This window comes from Mustela erminea, chromosome 14 (assembly GCF_009829155.1).
Source record: "Mustela erminea isolate mMusErm1 chromosome 14, mMusErm1.Pri, whole genome shotgun sequence".
NCBI lineage: Eukaryota > Metazoa > Chordata > Mammalia > Carnivora > Mustelidae > Mustela > Mustela erminea.
In genome coordinates this window covers 46505268-46530067 of record NC_045627.1, presented here as the reverse complement: position 1 = coordinate 46530067, position 24800 = coordinate 46505268, and the positions used below count along the sequence as shown (strand labels likewise).

The following is a 24800-nucleotide window of genomic DNA, read 5'->3' as shown; positions in this document are numbered from 1 at the left end:
TCTCTGCACAAATTTTTATCTATACCAAATAAAATAATATATTGAAACTCGCTATAGCCTGATGCAAAATAATAGGTAAGTTAATTAATTAATACATTTAATAAGTTCTATCTTATTTAAGATTGATTTGAACTCCTGGATCAATATGATAGTATGGAAAAACCAAATAAGAAAATGCAATAAGACAAGTCTTTAAAACAAAAGATGCATTATTTTCATACTGCATGATTACAAGCCTACAAAAGGCAACTCTAACAGAAATTTTTAGCTCATAAGGTATCGAGACATAATACAAAAAATACAAGAGGGGGCCCCTGGGTGGCTTAGTGGGTTAAAGCCTCTGCCTTCAGCTCAGGTCATGATCCCAGGGTCCTGGGATTGAGCCCCACATCGGGCTTTCTGCTCAGTGGGGAGCCTGCTTCCCCTTCTCTCTCTGCCTGCCTCTCTGCTTAATTGTGATCTTTGTCTGTCAAATAAATAAAATAAAGTCTTGAAAAAAAATACAAGAACCAGTATATTTCCTATCTCATTATAAAAAATGGATAAGAAAAAATATATAAGAGCTAACCTTCACTAGTTAAGCAATAAAATATATAGTGTAAAAATCAACAAGGGACATGGAGGAGGACCTAAAGAAATCTACAAACAAGGGAGTGTTAAAGAATCCGTAAAGAAATGCACAGAAATAGCACATAAATGAAGGAGAAACATGAAATGGTATGAAGATGAATATTTCTAGCCCAAACTGGAAGACTCCATGCAAAAATATTAATAGTTCTTATCCCTAGAGCAAGTGATTTTTTTCTTTTTAATCTGCATTCTAGGGTACTTGGGTGGCTCAGTGCATCTGCCTTCAGCGCAGGTCATGACCTCAGCGTCTTGAGACCCAGCCCCGCATCAGCTCCTTACTCAGCGGGGAGCCTGGTTCTCCCTCTAAAAAAATAAAAAATAAACTTACATTCTATAAATATAATGAGTTTGTATTTCTATAAAATAATATCAGTGAAATGATTATAAAATTTAACAGAATGTTTTTTCTTTAATAATTTAAAGATCTCAATATTCACATAAAATAGTATAGTGAAAAAAAAAAAAAACCTGAACTACAGAAAATTTAAAAATCCCACTCAAAAGTAGAGCTGATTAAAGAAATGTGGAATGGCATGTAAGAGGAAATATTATTTAAACTACCTAAAGAGAAAGTTCATAAATTTACACATACATACACTATACACACACACACACACACACACACACAGTAAGAAGCACATTCACACATGAAATGATTCTTCAAGGATGACTTTTATCACTTTTTTGATATATGAAATCATCATGTGTTCTGACTTGTCCAGGCCAATTCAAGTTTAATCCACACAACAGTCGTATAAAACAAATGCCATTCTTACCATGTATTTGGCAGATGAGAAAACAGATTAAAGTTGAATGAATTTTCCTCTTCGGAGGCCAGTAAGTTGCAGAGTGATGTGACTTCTGTTTTCATTCTTTTTTCCTACCAAGGTGAATGACACTGTGCAGCTCTCCAAACCAGAAATATGGCGGTCCCTTTGAATCTTCTCTTCCCCTCTTCCCCCTCTTCTATCATTAGCAATGCATCTTGGGATTCACCTCCTTCAAACCCATCTGGTACTTTCTCTCTACATTCTCACTGTAATACTTTCTTTAGGTCATGGCCTCAGCTTCTGTTCCTCAGTCTAAAGATTTCCCATGACTCCTGCTCTTTTAAAATGATGTTGTTCCTCTGACATAGTTTTGGTATGAAAAGCTCATTTCCCCACCAGGGTGCTGGTTAATTTTTCAGTCACTGAATATGGAGAACAGACAAAATTAGATCTTCTCAGACTTGTGCACCTTGAAGAGTTAGAACCAAGGTGGGATGACCTTGACCAGAGCCCCAGCAGCCAGGAGGCCATACTTCATGTCTCCCCACATAACCCAACCTTCCCTCGGGTCCAGCTTTCATCCTCAGCCCCCTACTGGGGAAACATCCTTAGGACAGTTGACTCATTTCAGCATAACTCATTACTCTGTGGGGCATGGCGAAAGAGAGATGGGAACTGCCTACCTAAGCTCTATGAGTCTTCACCAGTGTTTCTTCTGCTCCCCCCGCCCACCTTTGCTGCCTATATTTTACAGGTGGCCTCCGCCTTACAGCTTGAGCCTCAGCCTTACAGCTTGAGCCACCATGGTGTGAACACCGGTACACCACGCCACACTGTTGTTCAAGAGCAGCATTCTACTGGCTCCTCTCCGATGGTCTCCCCGATAGCCACACTGGCTACCTCCTAATCTAGGCCCTGGGTGGCTCAGTGGGTTGAGCCGCTGCCTTCGGCTCAGGTCATGATCTCAGGGTCCTGGGATCGAGTCCCGCATCGGGCTCTCTGCTCAGCGGGGAGCCTGCTTCCCTCTCTCTCTCTCTGCCTGCCTCTCCGTCTACTTGTGATTTCTCTCTGTCAAATAAATAAATAAAATCTTTAAAAAAAAAATTGTTAGAATGCACATACTGGAAAATTCAAAACCCATAGACCCCCAGTGGATTTTTAGAAGGCTTTCTCCCAGTGTCTTCCCTGTATTGATGCTTTTTCTCCATAGCTTCTCGCAGTTGATCCTCGGGAGGGTAGAAGGCACACAACATCTAGGTAGGAACATCTTCTACTTGGACTCTCCCCAGCCACTAACATGCTCTTACTGAACCAACAAGAAAAGCAACACAATCATCCTTCACAAAGAGCTCAAGAAAGCTTGCAAACCCTCAACTACCATTAGTGGCTGAAAGCCCAAATTTCCTTTTCCTCTGGTTGTTCAAATGTTAGAATTTTTTTTTTTTCCGTTTTTAGTCCAAACAGAAAGAAAAGCTGGCTAAATTCCAGCAGCTAAAAGTGTTGTCATTGCAGTCATTGCCACAAGGTGGCACCACTAAGGAAAACGGAAAAGCTTCCAAAAGATCCTGAACAATTGAAATTGGAAGTTTTTGTTTGAGGAAATCCCAACCTAGTTAGAGAGAGAGAGTGGGGTTAGTCTCTCTGCTTCCCAGGATTACAGGGTTTTTTTAAATTCCCGATCAGAAGCCCGAAGTAGAGAACGCAGAAGAGAATATTCCACTGCTACTATTTGACAATACAAAATCAGCTTGGTCTCTGGGCTCCAAATTCAAGTCTGGATCACCACTCTACTCTTCCAACTTCTCCTTGTGAACTCACCTTTGGAGCTCTTGGTGTCCCTCCCAACTGAATCTTAATCAGATCACTCTGTTCCTCTCAGACAAGACTTCTTCATTTTGAGTTTAGAAGAGCATGATTTGCATTCGTCATCTCCTCTCTCCTAAAATGCCTTGAGCTCCTCATTACACTAACTGTTCTTTCTTCTCCAGAACTCTGCATTCTAAGGGGTCTATTGGAGGGACAGGCTAATGCAAACACACACACACTAGACACACACACACACACACACACACACACATTTACTGTCATCCTGCAAGACTTTGAGTGTAGGCTTACCTCATATCCATAAAACTAAGAGGGTCTGTTTAAATAAAAGAATGTCTGCTACAAAGCCACTTATAAAGCCTGACCACACAGCGAATAAACTGGCAGCTTCTATAAACCAAAACATACAATACATGCATAAAAATAACATGTTACTCACCAGTTTAATACTCCTTCTTGGTTTTCTATTTCCACCAAACACTCACTTGTTAAGTAAAAATAAGATCTATGTTAATTTTATGTTCATACAAAGGATGGATGGTATTCACTAACCAAAGACACAAACATCAAATAATGATGAGGGGCAAACTTACACATATTAAATTAGAAAAGAAGATGTCCTCAATGGAGGCAAGATACTTTCGGGTCAAGAGCTATTAAAATGTTTGTGTCCTTGGGCCAACCAATTTCACTTCTGGGTTTCAATTCCAAAGAAGCCCTATGAGAAAATTACTTCATCTATGCACAGATTTCACTGAAGTGCCTAGGACAAGCCTGACAGAGTGCTCAATCAGTGTGTATGGACAGCTGAATGGGACAGAGAGAATGAAAAGAGACAATGAGAGGGAGAAGGTGAGGACTATTAGGTTCTAATATGGATTCATGGAACACTTCGCTGAATGTGGATACCATGACTTTAAACTAGCAGCTAACTTGAAATTGACAACTGTGGAGGCCCGCGGGGCATATGGAAACATGCCCATAGGCGGTGGTGGTGTTGGGGCAAAGGAAAAGACATAGTTGGCCTCCTTTATACAGTCTACCATGGAATTCTCCAAGTATATAGGCACAGACTGGAAAGGACTCTGTTGGATGAAGAGCATAATCTCTTGGCATAGTCAGTTATGTCTACTGGTATGGCAGAAGTGATGATAAAGTACCTGTTTTGAATTCTCCTAATATTGATAATAAAAGAGGTTCTTTATGTTTTTGTTTTTATTTTTTAAGATTTTATTTATTTGATAGGGACAGACACAGGGAGAGAGAGAATAAAAGCAGAGGGAGTGGGAGAGGGAGAAGCAGGCTTCCTGCCAAGCAGGGAGCTTGATGTGGGGCTCAAACCCTGGAATCATGGTCTGAGCAGGAGGCAGATACTTAACAACAGAGCCACCCAGGTGCCCCAATAATAAAAGAGTTTGGGATAAAAGAAAACTCTAAGTCTTCTTTCCCGGGAAGGAAAGACAGGTGAAAATACATCAGACCACTCAGTTTCTTCCCCCAATTTTAAATTTGGGAATGACCCTGGGAATTATCTCCAATCAGGTGATTTCACAAGTGAGAAATTAATGTTCAGTGTGTCAACTATATTCAACTATACTCAGTTATACCCAGATTTAACAACAACAACAACCACCACCAAAAAACCAATTCACAGAAGCTAAGATATTAGCAATCACACAGCTAGGAAGCAGCAAAGCCTAGATTTACAACATTGCTGCTGATAAATCAGTTGTCCTTTTGAGAATTTAGTCTTCCATTGTAAAATCTGCTTAACATTTTGTCATGTTTATACATGAAGACTTTGTTACTTTGAAAATAATTTTGAATAAAATTGAAAAATAGTAATATACTTTCAAAAAGCCTTAGATGAATTATCTTGAATGAACCCAATTCCTGAAGAGATATGGCTTCAAGCAACTTTTAAGTTCTATATGTGTTTCTTTCTTTGAAAGTGGCAGAGAATGTTTTCCCCTAACTGAAGGCCCTGCTCCTTGGGATAAATACTAATTATCTAGCTTAAACCTATAAATCACAGATGTTGTATATAAAATCCCCCTGATATAACAGAGACCTGATGGGACATTTCGCTCACAAAACTGTTCTGGAAGAGATGAGCATAGGACCAAGTCATGCTGCAGGTGCCCAGCATCATTTAGCATTATAGATGAACTAGTAAGGTGTAAGTTACTAGTAAGGTAACTAATAGAGACAGAGGTTTCCAGAAGCTTCACAAATATATTCTCAAGTGTGTGCACGAAATTTTGCTTAGACACGATTTCTGGGTTACATATGGAGGGAAGATGTATCCTGGTGGCAGGATTATGAGAAGACCTCTGGGTTGGGGAAGACGGGTCCCCCTGGTGTGCATGACAATTTAGTTACTGCTCCAAGTGTGGACAGTGGGACAGCAGCATGGGTATCATCTGGGACATTGTCCGAAACACAGAACATCAGGTCTCACCCCAGACCTCTTAGACATGAATCTTCAGTTGAGCAGATTCTCCAGGAGATTCACACACTCAACATTTGAGAAATGCTAGTCTCGTTCCCTGTTGCCCCAGGTTGTCTCAATAATGGACTCATCGGAACGCAGAATTCCTGGGTGCCATCTTGGGACAAGTGAATCAAAGTCTCACAGGAGGAGCCTGAGAATCTACATTTTTAACCATGTCCCTCAGTAATTTTTCCAATAACCTTAAGTTTGACAAGACTGAAACATCAAGAGCTTGACAGGCAAACAGAACTGACACTGGCACTCAGTCCTGTCACCTACTGGCTGCCCATCCCTGAAGAAGCTTCCCTCTCACAGCTTCCCTCATGACCTCAAATGGGGATACAACATTCCTTTGCAGATGTACTACGAGGACTAGGTCAGCAATCATGAAGCAGTGTATTAAGGGTTAAAACGTTTGCCTTGCATTGAGTGGGTATGAAATAGTAGATGGCTGTTAGCATTTTCCTCTCTTTCCTTTCAAAACCTCAATTTTGCCCTCTGAGAAAGGCTGGTGGTAGAAACCGCCTAGAGTTCTTTTCATGTATCAGATGTATCTTTACTGAGTAGGTGGCAGGTTCCAGAAGCAAAGATGAGCTCACAGCCTAGTGGGAGAGTCAGTAGGTGAACGGGAATATTATAATAGAAACAGAAATTTTGCTCACAAATGAATCATTTCATACATCCAGATAATGTTTTGGTTAGCTTGTGGGGGAAAGAGATCAAAGCTACTATTTAATATCATTAAAACAATCATTATTTCTTTCACAAATGCTAACCCAGGCAGAAAGGAAAGAGCTTTCCAGAGCACTGAAAATAAAACCTTGTTGCAGAGAGTAAGGCTTCCCTCTGACTTCAATTGTAGCTGTAAATTAGCCCAGAAGCACACCCCAAACGGTAGCAAAATTATGACCTTATTTAAAGTAGATGCTTTATCAGCTCATCCTTTCCGCCTATTCTTTCCAGCCTCGAGTTTTTCATTTTCCATTGTCCTCTTATTAGACTCTATTTTCTAACTGCTGGAGTCTGTTTTCCTTCTGGAGGTGGAGCCACCTACTGACACACACACTTCCCTCCCTCCTGAGGCTCCTCACTGAGAGTTCCTAATTGAATTTCTGCCCTTCAGGAGCACAGGGTCATTGGGATGAATGCTCTGTCAGAGGGCTCCAGGAAGGCCAGGCTCTGGGCATCATTTCAGTGTCTCTCCACTGCCATCTCTGAGCACGCCTCTGCCCCAAAGCCTGGGGTCTGTTTGTTTAATGAAGTCTTCTGTTGAAATAGTAACTCCTTTCCCGGACAGTAGCTATCACTGCATTTATGATGTGTTTAAATGAAAAAGTAGATTCTGAGGCACTAGAAAGTCACCCTGTTTCAGGAACTCTTACAACCTTTCTTTCTCTGATTTCTGCTATATGTGTGTATCCTTGCATATGACAAAATGCCACCTGATGTATTATAAGGCAAACGCTACATCATCGCCTTACTTTGACCTCCTATGAGCCTCATGGCTGTTCTGCTAAACAAAGGGATACTTTGTAGTTGGGAAAATGAAAGATGTTTTGCTCGAATGTGCCATCAAGTATCTTCCAACTTTGCTCCCTCACATTCTCCCTGAATAACTCTACACTGACTGATGGTCAAGGCATTTTTAAATGGATACACTTAATTCGTTAGGAAAATTTTTAGTGCCAGAAAAATCATTACTTATACTTGAGATGTTAATGAATTAATTTTAGATTGTAGCTATAAAATGGTCTTTTGCAAATATTTCATATATGTAGATAAAAATCATAAATTAATTCTGGGCAAATAAAAGGAATCTTGATTTCATTGTTTAATCCACAGGACTCTTACAGGTTTGAAAAACCATCCTCTTGTCTGTTCTTCCCACTCACTATAAAAATTCAGAGTCTGAGATAATGAAATTAAAGATGTCATTATGTCCTGATATGTTTTTGATAACCATCTGGACACAAGAGAGGACATAATTCAGAAAAGAAGTGACCAACTGCAGAATTTATGTCATAAAACTGATTATTCTTAATTACATCTAAAATACATTTGAAATTTCCTCCCTGGGGTTTGAAGGGAATTTCCTCCAATAGCAGCTCAACTCTCTATGCCTCTGTTGGCAGAAAGAGCAGGCTTCAAGCAGAGGCAGGGGTAGGCTCTTTTCCTTCCAAGTGCAAATTCATGTTACTTCCTCTTAGAAGCTCTCCCTGGCTTAAGGACTGATGACTGGTATTTGGACTCTCCTACACAGATATGGGCTACGTACATACAGATAATATCGAGAGGATGACACGGAACTTGTCACAACGAATTGAACTAGAAAATGTCCATCTCAACCCCTCCCTTCTTAGTTTTTCTGAGAACATTCATCAGCTAGGTTCCTACCGCCTTCCACTGGATGCTGAACACTGAGTACGCTTAATAAACACCGGTAGAATAATGGCAATAATACATCAAATTGCCATTTATTTTTTAGCGTATGTATGGTAGAATTGAGTGTAGCTGCTATACCTCTCATATATGACATACATAGCTATAAACATTTTCTATCTCACTCATGTAGGATATATATCTCTGAATAAGATATTCCTCAAAGCATGCTTCATGCTTTCATTTATTTCCTGTTTCTTCTTTTAATTTTATCATTAATTTCTTATTTTCTAAAACTTCAACAGGAGATTTTGTACATAAATATACTCAATGAAGATATTTCTTCCAAGTTCACAGTCTGGCAAGGATTTCCCTTCCAAGCCTAGGCTTTGGTGCCAGTGGTGGTCAGTGTTGGCTCACTACGGAATTTTATCGCATGAGACAGTGGGGATTCTTTGTCCTCCAACTAAGAGCAAGTTCAGTAAAGGAAGAGGTTCTTTTTTCTCATTTACCATTGGACCTCAGTCCCCTGCATGATGCCAGATACCTAGTAAGTATTCCATATGTATGCACGTGCATCGCACTGATTCTGCTTTAAGGACACGACTTTCCAGGGACACCTGGGTGGCTCGGTCAGTTAAGCATCTGCCTTCGGCTCAGGTCATGATCACAGGGTTCTGGGATGGACCCTCACATCAGGCTCCCTGCTCAGCGGAGAGTCTGCTTCTCCCTCTCTCTCCTCCCCCTCCCTGACTTGTACACACTCTTTCTCCCTCTCTCTCTCTCTCTCAAATAAATACAATCTTTAAAAAAGCAGACTATTTTCCTGATATTTATTAAAGCACCAGAATAGCTATGATCATAAAAAAATAATAAACAGAGTTGTATAAATGCACTTCAAGATAAACTTCAGAAACGCTGTCTTCAGCTTCTTTCTGTCGACAAAGGAGGGTCTGGCCCTCCTGTCCCATTTTTTTAGTTTTCACAAAAAATGGCTAGGTAGAAAAGTAATTAAAGACAACACTAACAGGAAGTTGATGTGTGCTTCCACAGACCTGGAGGACAGGGGGAGAGGCCCTGGGCTGTGGGAGCCCCCAGTTCTGCTTTCCCATCCAGATCCTGCCACTACTTGGTGACTCAGGGAATGCTCAGCTGATTTGGAATAAAGGGGAGGGGGAGGGATAATAATACAGAGGTTGTAGAATCGTGAAATTTAAATTAAGAAAAAAACATAGAGCATACGTGCTTTTCTGTGAATTTGAGTTACATCTGAATGACAATTAGGGTAACCATACATCCTACGAGCTTAAGGAATTGCTGGTGTGGTTTATTTTACAGAAGAAATTATTAAAACTGCCCATATATCTCAAACATTTTTGGATTTGGATGACAACCTATATGGTCATTCAGATTACAATATGTGTATGAGTGTGTGTACTGTATATGTGTGTATGTGTATATATATACACATTATATAATTATATACAATTAATATTATATATAATTATATATATATATATATGATACATGATTATGCATAGACAATGTGAATGTGATCTGGTCATTAAATATTCTTTTTTTTTTTAAGATTTTATTTATTTACTTTGACAGAGAGAGAAATCACAAGTAGGCAGAGAGGCAGGCAGAGAGAGAGGGGGAAGCAGGCTCCCTGCTGAGCAGAGAGCCTGATGCCCAGGACCCTAGAATCATGACCTGAGCCAAAGGCAGAGGCTTAACCCACTGAGCCACCCAGGAACCCCTAAATATTCTTTTATATATATATATTTTAAATCTTTATTTATTTATTTAAGATTTTATTTATTTATTTGACAGAGTGCACAAGCAGGCAGAAAGAGAGAGAGAGAGAGGGGAGGAAGCAGGCTCCCTGCTGAGCAGAGAGCCTGATGTGGAGTTCGATCTTAGGACTCTGGGATCATGACCTGAGCCAAAGGCAGAGGCTTAACCCACTGAGCCACCCAGGTGCCCCTATATATCTATATCCATATCTATATCCATATCTATATCTATATCTATATCTATATCTATATCTATATCTATATTTTTTTAAAGATGCTCAGACCAAAAGTGGATTGAAAAGACATACCATCCTTAGGAAGAGGGAAATGCTGCTAACATTTTGAAACCGGCTAGGGCATGAGTGGTTGAGTAGACTCTGCAGGAGGGTGGTGCCTATTTCCTCACTGTCCCAGGAGCCCAGGCAGAATATCCCAACCATCTCTGTCCTCTTTTGATAAGGTCTTACTGGAATGTTTGCCTGAGAAGCCTGCAGGGCAGGAACAGTGTTACCATAGCTAATGTTGTTCACCTCTTTACTTATAGACCATCTCTAGCCAAAAGGATATTTATGAATATGTTCTCAATATTTTTTAAAAATAAACTTGGGGAAAGAATCCGTAATTCACTCAAACTGTGGCAGATGAGATCATATACTTCTGGCTGAGTGCAGGAGCTCCCAGGTTACTCTCTAACCCAATAGGTTTGAGATCCCCACAGACAGGAAGCAGGTACTTGGGGAGGCAGCAGATCCAAGGGTTGCTGTGGAGAGCCCTCAGCCAGAATAGCTTGAACAGTAGGAGGAGAGGGGATTTTTCTGCATATCCCTACCTACAGAACAGGGAGAATCAAAAGGTAGCCTCTTGTTCCTGCTTTTCCCCTAAATTCACTGCTTGAATAATTATAAGGACCCTTGATTCTAAAAAGTGTTCTTGCCTATGATTCATTATTACTGTGTTTTTCAATAATTTGTCTGGGTCAGTTTAACTCTCCTTAGTGGGTCTAAGCTGAACTTTATGTGCTTAGGAGACCCTGAGTACCCATCTCAAAGTGCTGGCCCAGATCAGCGTGCAGACCACACATGACCCGCAAACAAAGCTGTGCGGAGAGCAACATGCACAGCTTAGTATATTCAACCACACTGACTCCATTAAATCCACCATGTGTTTACACAGACAAGTACATTTTACTTCTATCAATCATCACAATGATCCTATGAAGCAGGAATGTTATCGTCTGCAGTTAACAGGTAAGAAAACAGAGTCACAGAGAATATGTGTAAGTTGTTCACCTGCGAGTCTGTGGTGGAGGACTGAAGCTAACCAGCCAGTCCAAATGGGAATCATCGACACAATGAAGGCAAGTTACACTGATGAAGTAGGAGAGGAGAAACATTTCTTCCTCTTAAAGCTATGTTCAGCAAGAAGAAATTCTTGGAACATCAAAAACCGGTTGCAAAATTAGGGGAAATAACAGAAACTGGCTAATTTGTCAGAGTCTCCAAATCAGCAGTGAGAAGCCTGAGCCCTGGGAATGCACAAGGAATTTTCTAGCCTGCCCCTTCTCACCTTTTAAAACCCGAGTCCCCAATTAATCAAATACATAGATGATAACCACTCAATTTCTCTCACAGGACTGTAGCAAACATGCTTTGGTTTGGTTTCAATATAAGCAGAAGGGAGAAGAGAAAAGAACCGAGGATAATAATATCACATACATAGTGTCTATTGTGTATTTAGAGCTTTCTCGATGTTGCTACTTTTCATTCTTCTATCAATCTTTAGGACCAGTAATTGTCTGTTTGTCTGTCTGTCTGTCTGTCTGACTCTCTTTTCAATATAGGACAGGAGGTTGTGGTTAAATGCCTTGCAGAGAAACCTCATACAGCCAGTGTAAAGCTGAGCAGAGCTTTTAATTCAGGTTGGTCGTAAATGCTCACATTTGCCTCATGTACCTCTTACCCCAAATCATACAAGGAAGCTATTTAAAAAACACATTGATGTAAATTCTTTGATACAAGAAATCCAAATCACAACAGTCACCTCAAGAAACACCATTTCACGTTTCAACTAGAGCTCCCAATCAGGACAGAAAAGATTAAAATAAGGGAAGAATCTTTGACTATTAACTAAAAACATGTTTCTATTCTCCATCAAATGTGCTTCTCTGGACTTATGCACAATATTTAAGTGGCCCTTTAAGAAAACCAGCTGGGGTCCAGTGCAAACAGGTTAAAATAGAAGAAGTAAACCAATGCTTACGTGTCATCAAATTGCAATTATGTTCACTGTCCTGTTGTTCTTTGCTTTTTAAGCCACTTTTTTAAGTTTCACAAACTTCATCCATAGAAAAGAGGCCAACAGTTATCACTTGGCTCATTTGTCCACGTCAGGGGCAATCAGTAGACAGCCTGTTATGAACACGGCTATTGCAAATGACTCAAATTATATCCAGACTGTGGCAAACATTTTCATGAACATTTAGCTAATGAACTTGAAAATTCTTCTGAGACTCTTCGCCCTGTTATTCAACTCCATTCTGCAGGGACTCTGCCACTAAACCTGGATTTAGAGATATTTCAGCCTCCGTCATCTCCTGCCAATGGAGTTCAGGGATGTGAGCCAAACTCCATTTCCCTTCTGCCTTGCGTCAACCATGGGGAATCATTAGCTGCTGCACTCAGAGCACTTACTGAAGAATCATTTGATAAAGAGGACCCTCACTGGGTGGGTGAGCTAATGGACCTCCGAAGTCACAGAGCAAAGCACTGACAGGGAGGGTCCTGTAATTTTATAAAGTATATCATCGGGAAATGGTTACACTGGGCCAGTCAATGCTCTTAAAAATGGAAGCTTTGATTTCAAAACCTACACAGGCAGAATGAGACAAAGTAAGGAACAGCAACTTCTCGAAAGTCCCCTCCTTCTTTCAATTGCTTTCTTTGCTCCCCAAATCCTGGGAGCATTTCACCCACATCACTGACTGCCCAGTCCATCAGCCCATTTATGGAAGTACAGCCTGGAGCAATGGCTGCTGTTGGACTGCTTCTCCCTTTTTCTAGCAGTCCCATATTTCATGCGAGTCAAGCATCTTCCAAGTGAATTGCTTGACAAATTTCCAAAATGATCGCTTCAGATCAAATTCAGCTAAAATGCTACCCTTTCCAAAGTTTTGAAAATCCATTTTTACAGCAAGGCTGCCGAAACATCTAATGAGCTTCAATTCAGGAGAGGCACATCCTTTTAACTTGAATTTGGCCTCAAAACAAGTTTGGCCCAGTCAAATGCTTACCAATCTTTTCAGTCACAATGGCTCCCTCTCTCACTCTAGTGAAATAGATCACAGATAGCACCATTTCCCAAGTTCTTAAAATTTCTAGAAATGACATTAAAAAAAAACATGTTCAAGAATATTCTGCTTTAATTCAGAATATTTTGATTCAATGAGTTTCTAGTGACTTGCTTTCCTTCTCATCCAGCTTTATTACTGTAGGATATATCTTTCTATTAGTTCTTTTTTTTTTTCTTTTTTTAGGTTTCAAAACAGATGAATTCAGCACGGAAAAGAATTAGCATAAAAAGTGTAAATGAATTATTAATAAAAGAAGGAGCAGACACATTCAAATGGACTTTGCAGTATTTAATCTAGAAGGGCTTAATTGGAAGTTCTCTTATCAGCCTAATAATAATGAACTATAATGACCTTGATTTAACAGAGCCAGGGACACTATCTATCTTTCTTAATGGAAACATGAGAAGCAAGGGGTCAAGTGTCTTAACCAGGTATTACATAAATGAAATATGTGTGTAATGTACAGATCTTAGAAAATTCATAATGTTTGAAGAAGAAAATAGTAACAAAACCTATTAGTTTTTTTTTTAATTTTTACTAAGCTCTTTTTTAGAATTAGACTGCTATTGCATGCTCAAATTTAGAATATTTTGATTTTCATATATACATCATGATATAACAAGCATTTTCATGGCCCTAAAACATTATGAAAATTCTAGTTAGGTTGAATTCATCCAATGCATAGGTGTATTCTAATGTATATAAAATTACAAATTCAGGGTTTTTTTTTTTTCCAACACAAATAAACCTGTGGTGAATATTCTTATAAATAAATCTACACACACATTTCTGTATACTGCATTTTTAGAAACAATATAAATATTTTGAAACATTACATATAGGAGATACTTAACAAAATGTATTCCCTCAAGTAGTAACTGAGAGTGTGCTTTTACTCTACTCTCAGCAAACTATTTGCTTTTAAAAATCATTAAGTATGTAATAGGCAAAAAAAAAATTAATTTGCATTTCTTTGTGAGGCTGAGTATTTTTCATGTTTATTGGTTATTTGTATTCTCTTTTAAGGGAAGAATACGTTCCCCTTGTTGCCCGTTTTCCTACTGAGACTTAATTTTAATGTTACACTAGTTGATTTATATGACTTCTTCAGAATATTAATTCCTTGCCATATTTTATTACATGGTTTACTGTAGTTCATCTTTTAATTGTATTTCTGATTTATATTATCCAGACCAAAAAGCAAGGTTTTGCCAGGATGTTTATTTTTTTCCTTCCATTGCTTTTTGTTCAAAGGTCCCTTCAGTTGCTGTCATAAATAAGTATGTAATTTTATTTACCATTCTCTTCAAGACTTTATTAATTACGTTAACTCCTGAATTCATTAAAAACAACTTTTCATATAAAGAAGGAAAGTAAAAACCCAAATTTGATTTGTTTTATCTGATCGCCAACCAAATTTACTGAGCAATCAGACTCATCTTCCCTCTGATTTATGGATCTCTCCTTACTCTACACTAAGTTCCAGAACATACCTGATTCTGGTATTGCCAGTCTGTCAGCCAATGATCTTGGACTTTATAGCATATTTTAAATTCAGCAAGACCAAGTTTGTCTATTTTTCTTTAAAATCCCCTCTGTCGAGTTATTTTGAGAATCTTGGCATTGTTCTTAAATTTTTCATTAGCTTGCTCTATAATTTCTAAATACTAAAAATAGCTTCCTGAAAATACACTAAGGAGTAAGAAAATAACAGTAAAAATATGAAATCTCCCCATCTCAACATTCATGCTGTTAACACTTTGAGCAAACATTTTTGGGATCTCTATCAGAGATGATCTAGGTAGGTTTGCATCTACTCTTCTTAGGCAAGTAAACAGAAAAGTGTTAGAGCATCATCAATCTTTTTCAACATAGAAAATGTTTTTTGATTCATGGGCTCCCAGTCACAGGATTTATCATAGGATTGCAATTTATTTTTTTTTTTGCAATTTACTTTTAAAATACTAAAAAATATTATCTTGATTTCTCTTATATCTGAATGTCATAAGTAAAACATTTACTGTAGATTCACAGACATCCCTACATATTGTTGTTCTAATATACTGAATTGTGTTTTTTAATTGACTTGAAACATGGCCCAGTTGGTAATGTATCACAGATACCCCCGGTAGCATGCCAGTCATGTGAAAATACTTCCCCTTGTTTTCCTTACTTCCCGACAATAAACTACTTCACTTACTCCAAGTGCATTACAAAGTACAGTGCCATTTAATTCCTAAGTTCATTTCTGTATGTATTTATTCAACAATATCTTGGTGATAGGAGGTGCTCAATAAACATTTGCCGAATGGAGAACAATGAATGAAACATGGTACTTAAATAGAGTGCTATACAAAATAACATATTATTAATAACTACATGGGGATTCTTAGAAGTGGCTGATGCAGGAACAAATGTAAGCTTTTTATTCACAGCAAAGCCCAGAAGATGAATAGTGGGCACATGCAATGTGTGATTTATTCATACACTCTAGTAGGAGATTTATAGGCATCTATTAACCTACTCGAGTTCCAATTCTGTCTTAGGCTGGTCTTTTGTCATGATTAGCTATGTTGTGACTCTATGTTAAATAACAGGTTGTCTGGGCTGAAATATGCAAGAAATATGAAGACAGAAGGTCAAAATTATATATATATATATTTATATATATATATATATATATTTTTCCCACTGAATCATAGATATATCTCCACTTGTGTAGGCAAAAAAAAAAACTTAAGCATGCATATATGTACAAAAGCAAAAGACATTTTTTCCAGACCTGAGATACATTATAGTATCATAGACTGGATTGTCTCCCAAATAATTAATATGTTGAAGTCCTAACCTCCAGTAACTCAGAATGTGAGCATATTTAAAGAAAGTGTCTTTGCAGAGATAAGTGAATTAAAATAGAGCCATATGACTGGTGTCCTTATAATAAGAGAAAATGTGAATACAGACACGTACAGAGGGAAAAAAAATGAGAAGACACAAGAAGATGGCCATCCCTAAGCCCAGGAGAGAGACAGAAAGGAAACAACTCTGCCAACACCTGGAGTATGGATTTCTAGCTTGCAGAACTGATAAAATACATTTCTCTTGCTTAAACAATAAAATACATTCCTCTTGCGTAAACCACTCAATCTGAGGTACTTTGTTACAGCAGCCCTAGCAAACTAATACACCATGAACTAATCCAGAATAGAGTGAGGCTGTATGTTGAAAAAAAGTAAGAATTATTTTGTTATTTGCAACACTCTCAGTTTTCAAAAAGATTAATTGTACCCACCTGCATACTGTGTGGGGCCTGATTTGATCCCTCTTTTGGGTAAAATACCATCCTAAAAGTCACTGCTTTAGGTGATATTTTTGATTAATCCCTCCACCAATCAATTAGGTATTCAAACATAACTGACAGCACTGTCCACTTGCACATGACGATCCCTTTAATGTACGGTTGAGGATCTATGAGAGCTTGGATACAATTCATGCTTGGAGTGGGTAGATCACTCTTGGCTTCTCCCTGGAGGTCTTAAAGTCATTTGTGTGCTTTCTACCTCTGTCTACACTCACCTAATAAATATAACACAAGAAGAGGGATGTGGGAAGGGGCATTTCCACTTTCCTTCATCCCCAACCTAGTTTCCCAGAGGACAGAAATGGGGTGTAAATTTTGTAAGTACGGTAAATGTAATAATAGTCCCCAAGTCATATGGAAGCCATGTTCTCAAGCATGAGAGCAGGTCCCGTCCTGTTTATCCTGACAGAAGACCACTGTCACTTATCGGCTCTTCCAAACCTGTGTTGCCCACTGGGACAACTCATCTTCCTCGTGGACTGAAGCTGGCCCTTAGAGTCAGGCAAGATTTGCCAACATGCTCGAAGCTCCTCACTACAAGGTGCATTTCGCAATGCCGTCTTAATAAAACAACACAGAATGAAGCTTCATAATAGCAATATATAGAGAAAAAAGTCATAATTTTCCATGCTTCATGGTTCAGAATAATTAATTTAATAAGTATGTCATATGAGAAAAGTAAATAAAGAGAAGGAAAGGGGTGTGGACACATATGTTCACGGAAGCATATACAATTGCAAGAAAAAAAAAAAACAAATTACCCGGGTAGTGCTGGAAATAAAAGCTCAGTGGGAAATATTTTGGGGATGCTAATTTGATTCTTCTACGGAACCTTAAAGCTGCAGTGCTTACAAGTGCACTATTTAGCTCCACCTGTTTTTTATTTTTAGCATTTATATAACCTTAAGTCTCTAAAAACCAATTAAACACCTCCTGAGCTCTACTGGGAATTTCCCTAAGTAGTTCTCTACCTCGACAGTAACAGGACTATGATTTCATTTACAACATCTTGCTGGAGAGCATTTTATCAAGAGAGGTGTTAGAAAAATAATGAAATTAATAAACGAGGGCAGAATCAAGATGAGCTCCAGTCTTCTCTGGACACAGTCACAGTCTGGGGTTTGGTTCACAATCAACATTGAGCTGCGTGATCTTAGATGAGCAGTGTGCTTTGTCATGCCACAGTCTGGAGTTTCTCAAGAAAGGGTTATTGTGTCAGGCCAATGTGTCTAAGTCCTACACCAACAATGCAGGCTTCTAAAGGGAGTAAGTATTTCTACTAAAGTGGTAGATATAAATGAAAACCCGTCTTTGCTTAGGTAAAATTCTGATCTTGTCTATTTTAATTCAGTTTTACCTTCCTCAAATACTAAAGTCACCCATATTATGACTCCTGATTTTGCCATTCCAACAGCTAGACTAAAAGCATCCCACATACACTCCAGAGCTCAACCACCACCCTCTGCCGCCAGGCCTCTCGGAGGGCCTGCCTCCGGTGCCAGCCACCAGTGGCTTACCGACAGTGTTTATGGGATCCCGTCAGGGTCTCGATCACAAAGCACTCGCCATCATTGAGACAGTATGCGAGGTCCTTGTCTCGGCAGGGTTTGAAGTGCTCAGACCGCTCCGTGGAATACGTCGTTGTATCTGTCAAAAGAAACACAGACAGAACCGCTGTCAGCAGCACAGTCGGTCACCCCAGGTCAAAACCCTGGCCGGGATCTGTGCACTGTGGATTTCTTTTTTTTTTTTTTCTTTTTTTTTTTTTTTTTTTTTTTAGATTTTATTTATTTATTTGACAGAGATCTCAAGCAGGCAGAGAGGCAGGCAGAGAGAGAGGAGGAAGCAGGCCCCCCGCTGAGCAGAGAGCCCGACGCGGGGCTCGATCCCAGGACTCTGAGATCACGACCCGAGCCGAAGGCAGCGGCTCAACCCACTGAGCCACCCAGGCGCCCCTTTTTTTTTTTTTTTTAAAGATTTTATTTATTTATTTGACAGACAGAGATCACAAGTAGGCAGAGAGGCAGGCAGAGAGAGAGAAGGAAGCAGGCTTCCTGCTTAGCAGAGAGCCTGATGCGGGGCTCCATCCCAGGCCCCTGGGATCATGACCTGAGCCCAAGGCAGAGGCTTTAACCCACTGAGCCACCAGGTGCCCTGCACTGAGGACTTCTACGCGCTGACCCTTCACCTCTAGAGAGAGAGAGCACAGACCCTCCACTGGACTGAAGAAATGCAGCTGGATATGACATTTCATGACCTAATGGTGCGTGCTCCCACAAACTCACAGGGTAAAACATAATCACAATGAGATGGTACCAACAGGTGTGCCTGTGGGAGGGGATTAGGTCATGAATGGGATTAGTACCCTTCTAACAGTGCCCCAGAAACCTCTGTCGCCCATTGCAGTCATAAGAAGATAGTGCTCTATGAGCCAAGAAGTCCTCTCCACACACCAGACACTCAATCTCCAGGCACCTAGATCTTGGACTTCCCAGCTTCTAAAACTGTGAGAAATAAATTTCTGTGTTTATGAGCTACCCAATCTGTTAAAACAGTCCCGGCTGACTACGACAAGCACTGTATTCAGTTTTCTAAATTTCTCCACTACATTTTAGCAATTGGAATCACTCTATAAGCCCCCACCGAGGACACGGTAATAGTAAAAGTGGAATGATTCTGCAGTCAAACACCTCAATCCCGCTTTCGTTCACTCAGTTTTTAACAAACATGTTGCATGAAAGATTGAAACAGGATCTCCTTCCCTTTATTGTTGCCAAATGTCATTAAACATCTGATCAATGCATATTGCGACTGTTCTGTGGAAACCAATGTCAGTTTCTAAGAGTTTTTTTGTTTTTAGTTACAGTTCTAATAGGCTAAGAACTGAACAAATTATTCTACTTTTTTCGCCCTTTTCTTATGTAATTAAAATGCAAATATTCCAAATTCTGAAACAGAATCTCAAATGTGAAGAATATTTCTGGCATATACCTAACAGAACCAAATTACTGTCATTTTTAAGCATTATTTTAAACTTTTGCTTTAAAATCATAATTACTAAAATTTTTAAATTAGGCTGTATGTCTGCATCCTTTTCCTAAATATGAAACTAGCCATAAGTATGTCCTGTCTACTAGATACAGACTCTGTTATCACACGCACATATTTTATTCTCACAGTTTTAAGCAACTCAAGTATTAGCACCAATTCCACTGCCACATTGGAGAAAAAATATATTTAAAAAGTCAAAGAGGGGGGCATCTGGGAGGCATAGTCAGTCACGTGTTCAACTCTTGATTTCAGCTCAGCTCATGATCTCGGGGTGATGAGATCAAGTTCAGAGCCGAGCTCGGTGGGGAGTCTGCTTGAGATGCTCTCTCGCCTCTCCTTCTCCCTGTCCCTGCTCATACTCTCTCTCTCTCTCCTTCTCTCTCAAATAAACAAACATTTAAAAAATAAAATAAAATAAGAAGTCAAAGGTGAATAAATGATTCTGCATTCAAGCTCCTTTAATTCCCTTTTTTGGATCTAGATTAATAATAATGTTCATAGTGTGGGTTCTTATAACCAACCAGCTGAGTAACTGGAAGCCACTGGAAGCCTCTCTTCCTGTTCATTAACCAAACTGAGGGGAAAATGACTGCCCCAAAGCGAAATTCACTCATACCCTTCCCACATCTTAGAATCCTCAGCGGCCCTCCATCCCCATAAGAATAACTCCAAATTCCTCAGAGACTCACATAAACCATGTGGCATTTTGCCCTCTGGTGTCATCTTGTGACCTAAGACACACAACTTCATTACTGATTATTTTTCTTTTTCTCCAAACACCAGGAGCTGTCACATTGCTCCTTCTTCCTGGACCATCTTTCTCTTTGCTGGAAGACAACTAGAAATCCTTCAAAGTTTACATCATTTTCCCATTGTGTCTCAAGAACACCTTTGATCACTCACATCACTGCTTCAACATTCAATGCTGCAAGTAGCCATTTGTTCACATGTTTATCTGTTTCTTTATTCTTTAGTCTGTGTGTTTCCTTAAGGTCAGAGGTGGAGCCTTGAATCACAATGGGTGTTCAGGAAAAAATGTCTTCAATAAATCTGGATCACTCTAACACTGCTAACACTTTAAATGCCCTTGGTAAAAGATATGATCGTTAAAGACATCATCACAATCATATAAGAGTTAATGCATATCGCACAACAAGTTAGATGTAATTTCACACCAATATTACCATTTTAGTATATCTACTTTAATATTGAGGAATATTGGAAAAACACACCTTGTCCTCAGATTCACAGAAGTCTTCACTTATACACTGCTCATATAATTTGGGCATCAAAACAGCACACATCGAATATCCTCTTTTTTTGGTGGTACAACAGAAACTTATTTTTCCACTTCAAAATATCTATCTGTTAATACTTTGGCACAAAATAAAGGCTCTGCAAAACAGACACATTTTCTGTTTTCCAGGAGATCTCCTCTACAGAGAAGATCCGTTATGCAAGACAGTTTGCAATAAATAGTTACACAGAATCAATCTCTCTTTCTACTGGAAATATTTAAAATTCAAGAGCTCTGAGCAAAATATTCAATATGAAACACCACACCTTTGATTGCTACCTTGACTGCTGAAGTATATTAACTCATGATCAGTTAGTTTTCCTTTAATTTCTTATTATCCATTTATTGATATTCACTGATCATTCCTCTAAGAACAGCTTTTCATTAACATAACCTACAGCATAAAAAGTGAGATCCTTATTTTACAATCAGTGGTTTTAACAAGCTACAGACTCCAAGAGCAATACAATGGCAAAGCAATTACAATCAATTAGTTTTCATCTGACAAATGCTGTCTCCAGCGATTACCTCCCCATTCTACCAATAGCCTTCCCCATCACGTTATTGTCTATTAGCACATTTCGGTGTTTCAGAAGCCCAAGTAAATGCCTCTGCAAAAGTCCGAGGTGAGAGAGTACAGAGATGTCAGGCTTAACATGTACTCAGGTTTTCTATTTCCATAGCTTAGAGAATCTAAAACTTAACACAAATACACATGTTTATCCCTTATAATGACTTGATTGGATTCAAGGAAACACCACCGTTAAGTATTTTTAACATCTTTTTTTTTTTTAAGATTTTGTTCATTTATTTGACAGAGAGAGATCACAAGTAGGCAGAGAAGCAGGCAGAGAGAGAGAGGGAAGCAGGCTCCCTGCTGAGCAGAGAGTCTGAAGTGGGGCTTTGATCCCAGGACCCTGGGATCATGACCTGAGCCGAAGGCAGAGGCTTTAGCCCACTGAGCCACCCAGGCTCTTTTTTAACATCTTAATTTTTAACATCTTAATACAATAAACAGTAACAGAATGCTAAGCTTACTCCTTCTATAAGTAGACTGCAATCATCAATAAATTTGAAACCTTAGAATTTACCTAAACACTTTACTACACAGTGTCCATTTATCACTCACCTAAAATCACAAGGGATTGGGCAAAGTAAATAATATTCACTGTGATAAAAGTTTACACTTGTAAGGCATCATGCCAAATATGTCAATGGAAAGACAGAAAAATTTCTTAATGGAATTACTAGACCATTATACTAACTCTCAGACCACCTACCCACTTTTGTAAAGTAGTAAATAAGGTTAGAAAGTAAACTGTGCCTGGCCTAGTGATTATTAGGCTTTTTATCACTCATGACCAAGCTCAGCCCACCAAAGAGACAACAATAATTTTAGGACACCCTCCAATATCTGCATATCTATTTACCAGTGCATGTATGTATATATTTGGTTAACTGTCTTACATATAAAATATACTACAAACATCTAAAATAGAACATAAATGCAACTGAGATAACAATAAAGTATGAGGTACACCTCTTCATTACCTTTTTGTGCCTGAAAGTGACCCCACAGGATTTGAAATGTCCAGGTGAGTATTTTGTTCTAAAGAGGAAATACGGGACATTTGGAAGGATGACATAATGTATGTGATCTAACTCCAAGCTATCATGACCTTAAATAACCTTGGGACGCTTTAACAATCAGGTATGGAACTCTCATGGTAAACTTATCACGAAACCTGTTTATATACTTAAGACTGATTCACTTTTACTATAGTCTAGTACACTAAACTGACCACAATATATGCTACTATTTTGTTATGTATTTAAAATTCAAAGGGCATCTTCTGTTTCTAGGAATGTAACCTGATAAACAAATTTCTTATAGAGGTTTTGATTGTCTTCAAAAAAATCACATGGATGAAGTCTCAGGTAAGTAAACAAGGAGAAGCCTACCATTCCCATGAATTCCCATTTGTTTATTCAAGGTTCTCTCTTATTCCAGAGTAACTCCTTCCCAGATATCATTCACTTCCCTGCATCAGCCCAGGGATCTCCCCTCTGACCAGGCCATGAGCTCCTGGGGGACAGAGAGGATCTTCTCATCTCTGATCGAAGGTCTTATGGACGGCCTGACACAGAGGTGAACACAACAGGTGTTTATAGAAGAATGATCTTCTTATACGAGCATTTTTCTAAATGTCCTATACTAAAAACCATGCAGGTTTTTCATAAAAGAAAAACTCCCTATGAGTACATGTTTAGAAGTTAGGACTCAAGAAGAGCTTCAGAAGCAATTTAGGTAAAGTGTATAGAAATTGATGAGAGGAGGGAAAAAAAAAGAAGTCCATGGGAAGAGGGGATGGGAGGAGAGAAAAAAGGAGGGATGATATTCGGAAAGAGAGGACAAAGGAATGTTAAGCTTCAGATGAACAGAGGTGGTGCTAAGGATGGACCTTCCAAGCACCATGACCAAAGTTCAAGGTCTCAGGCCAAGAAAGCATAGTTGCTGTCATGAGGAATTAGTACCTATTCACTTGAGACCACAGGGGCTGTACAATTATCCAGACCACTCATCTGGCACTTGTTATATGTCATTTAATGTGTTTTCTTATATTTTTTATGGGTTTTGGTCTCTATCCCCAGGGAGGTCAGGGAGAGTGCTTTGCTTTCAAGTTTTGTATTCTTTCCACACCATGTAGCATACATAGTAAGCAATCAGTACAGTAATTAAACGCACAGTGGGAAGTGGTGGTGGTTAATTCATTAAAGGAAAAAATGGGAAGAAAATGTAAGGCTGGGAAACAGAAATCCCTGCAGATTTTGCAATGAAAGTTAATTTTTTCATGAATTAAAACAATGACTGGTTTTCCCCCTTAAGTACTAAGTTGAACCTGAATATTACTTATTGAGGCTTTCTTTGTTGCCAGCACAACACTGCACACTGTGGGAACACAGATTTTGTTGCCGGAACAAGGCGCTAAACAGACTATTACAGATAATAATTGCAGTAGATAATCAAAATAAAGGGAGAGCCTAATTCAGGCTATAGTTATCTCTGAAGGCTTCCCAAAGGGCTGGCACTGGAGCTGGGTCTTGAGTGGGCAAGATTTCATTGGCTTGGGGAAAGGAATTCTAGATGGGAAGAACACGAGAGCACCTCAGGAAGGAAAATGATCACACGCAGCATAAACCCCAGATCCACTCCACACACTCCCGGTTTGCAAATGTCAGAATCATCGACCAGTTTCTTCCTTCCCCCCACTGAGTTCATGAGAATTCTCTAAGACAAGTTAAGACGCAGTCTAAAAGCTTTTAGGATTAGCAAAACAACTTTACAGGCCAGCACCCATTTAAATATGGTCATGAACTCCAGCAGACTCCTCCATTCCATGGGAATGGTATAACTGAAACCTACCACCATACATTACCATTCCCAGTTGAATCTGCCATTTTTCAGGTACCCAGTAAGGAGCACTGGCAGGAGACTGACTTATAAAATATTTAACGGTTAAGGAAAATCGCAAGAAGAATGCAGTAGTGTTTGAAAAGGAAACCAAGCACTCCTCAACTGGCAAGAGGCAAAGATAGCTTTCTTCCTGCTGCCGGAGACCAGACATCGTTCACTCTGCAGGCATGGGAGAAATGGGGAACGTGGGGCAAGGAATCTATCAGTTCCATTGAGTCATCGGGCTGCTGTGAGAACTGACAGCTCCTGATATATCCCAGAGCCATCCACTCCCACAGCAATTGTAGAAAGGACCCTTCTTGAATTTGCATGACATACCTGCCACCCTACAGTCTGAAATCTTGCTTCTAAAGACTGCACCAGTTTAAATAAGC

At 39.3% G+C, this 24800-nt stretch overlaps 1 protein-coding gene across 10 annotated transcripts in view; it reads right to left on the bottom strand.

The window, feature by feature from the left end:
• Nucleotides 1–24800, bottom strand: part of NRG3 (neuregulin 3) — a 1051311-nt gene that overhangs the window by 577517 nt on the left and 448994 nt on the right. For all 10 annotated transcript variants that reach the window (XM_032312183.1, XM_032312181.1, XM_032312184.1 and 7 more), the window contains exon 2: nt 18121–18250. In XM_032312183.1, coding sequence (XP_032168074.1) covers nt 18121–18250 — 130 coding nt within the window. The remainder of the gene's footprint in view (nt 1–18120; nt 18251–24800) is intronic.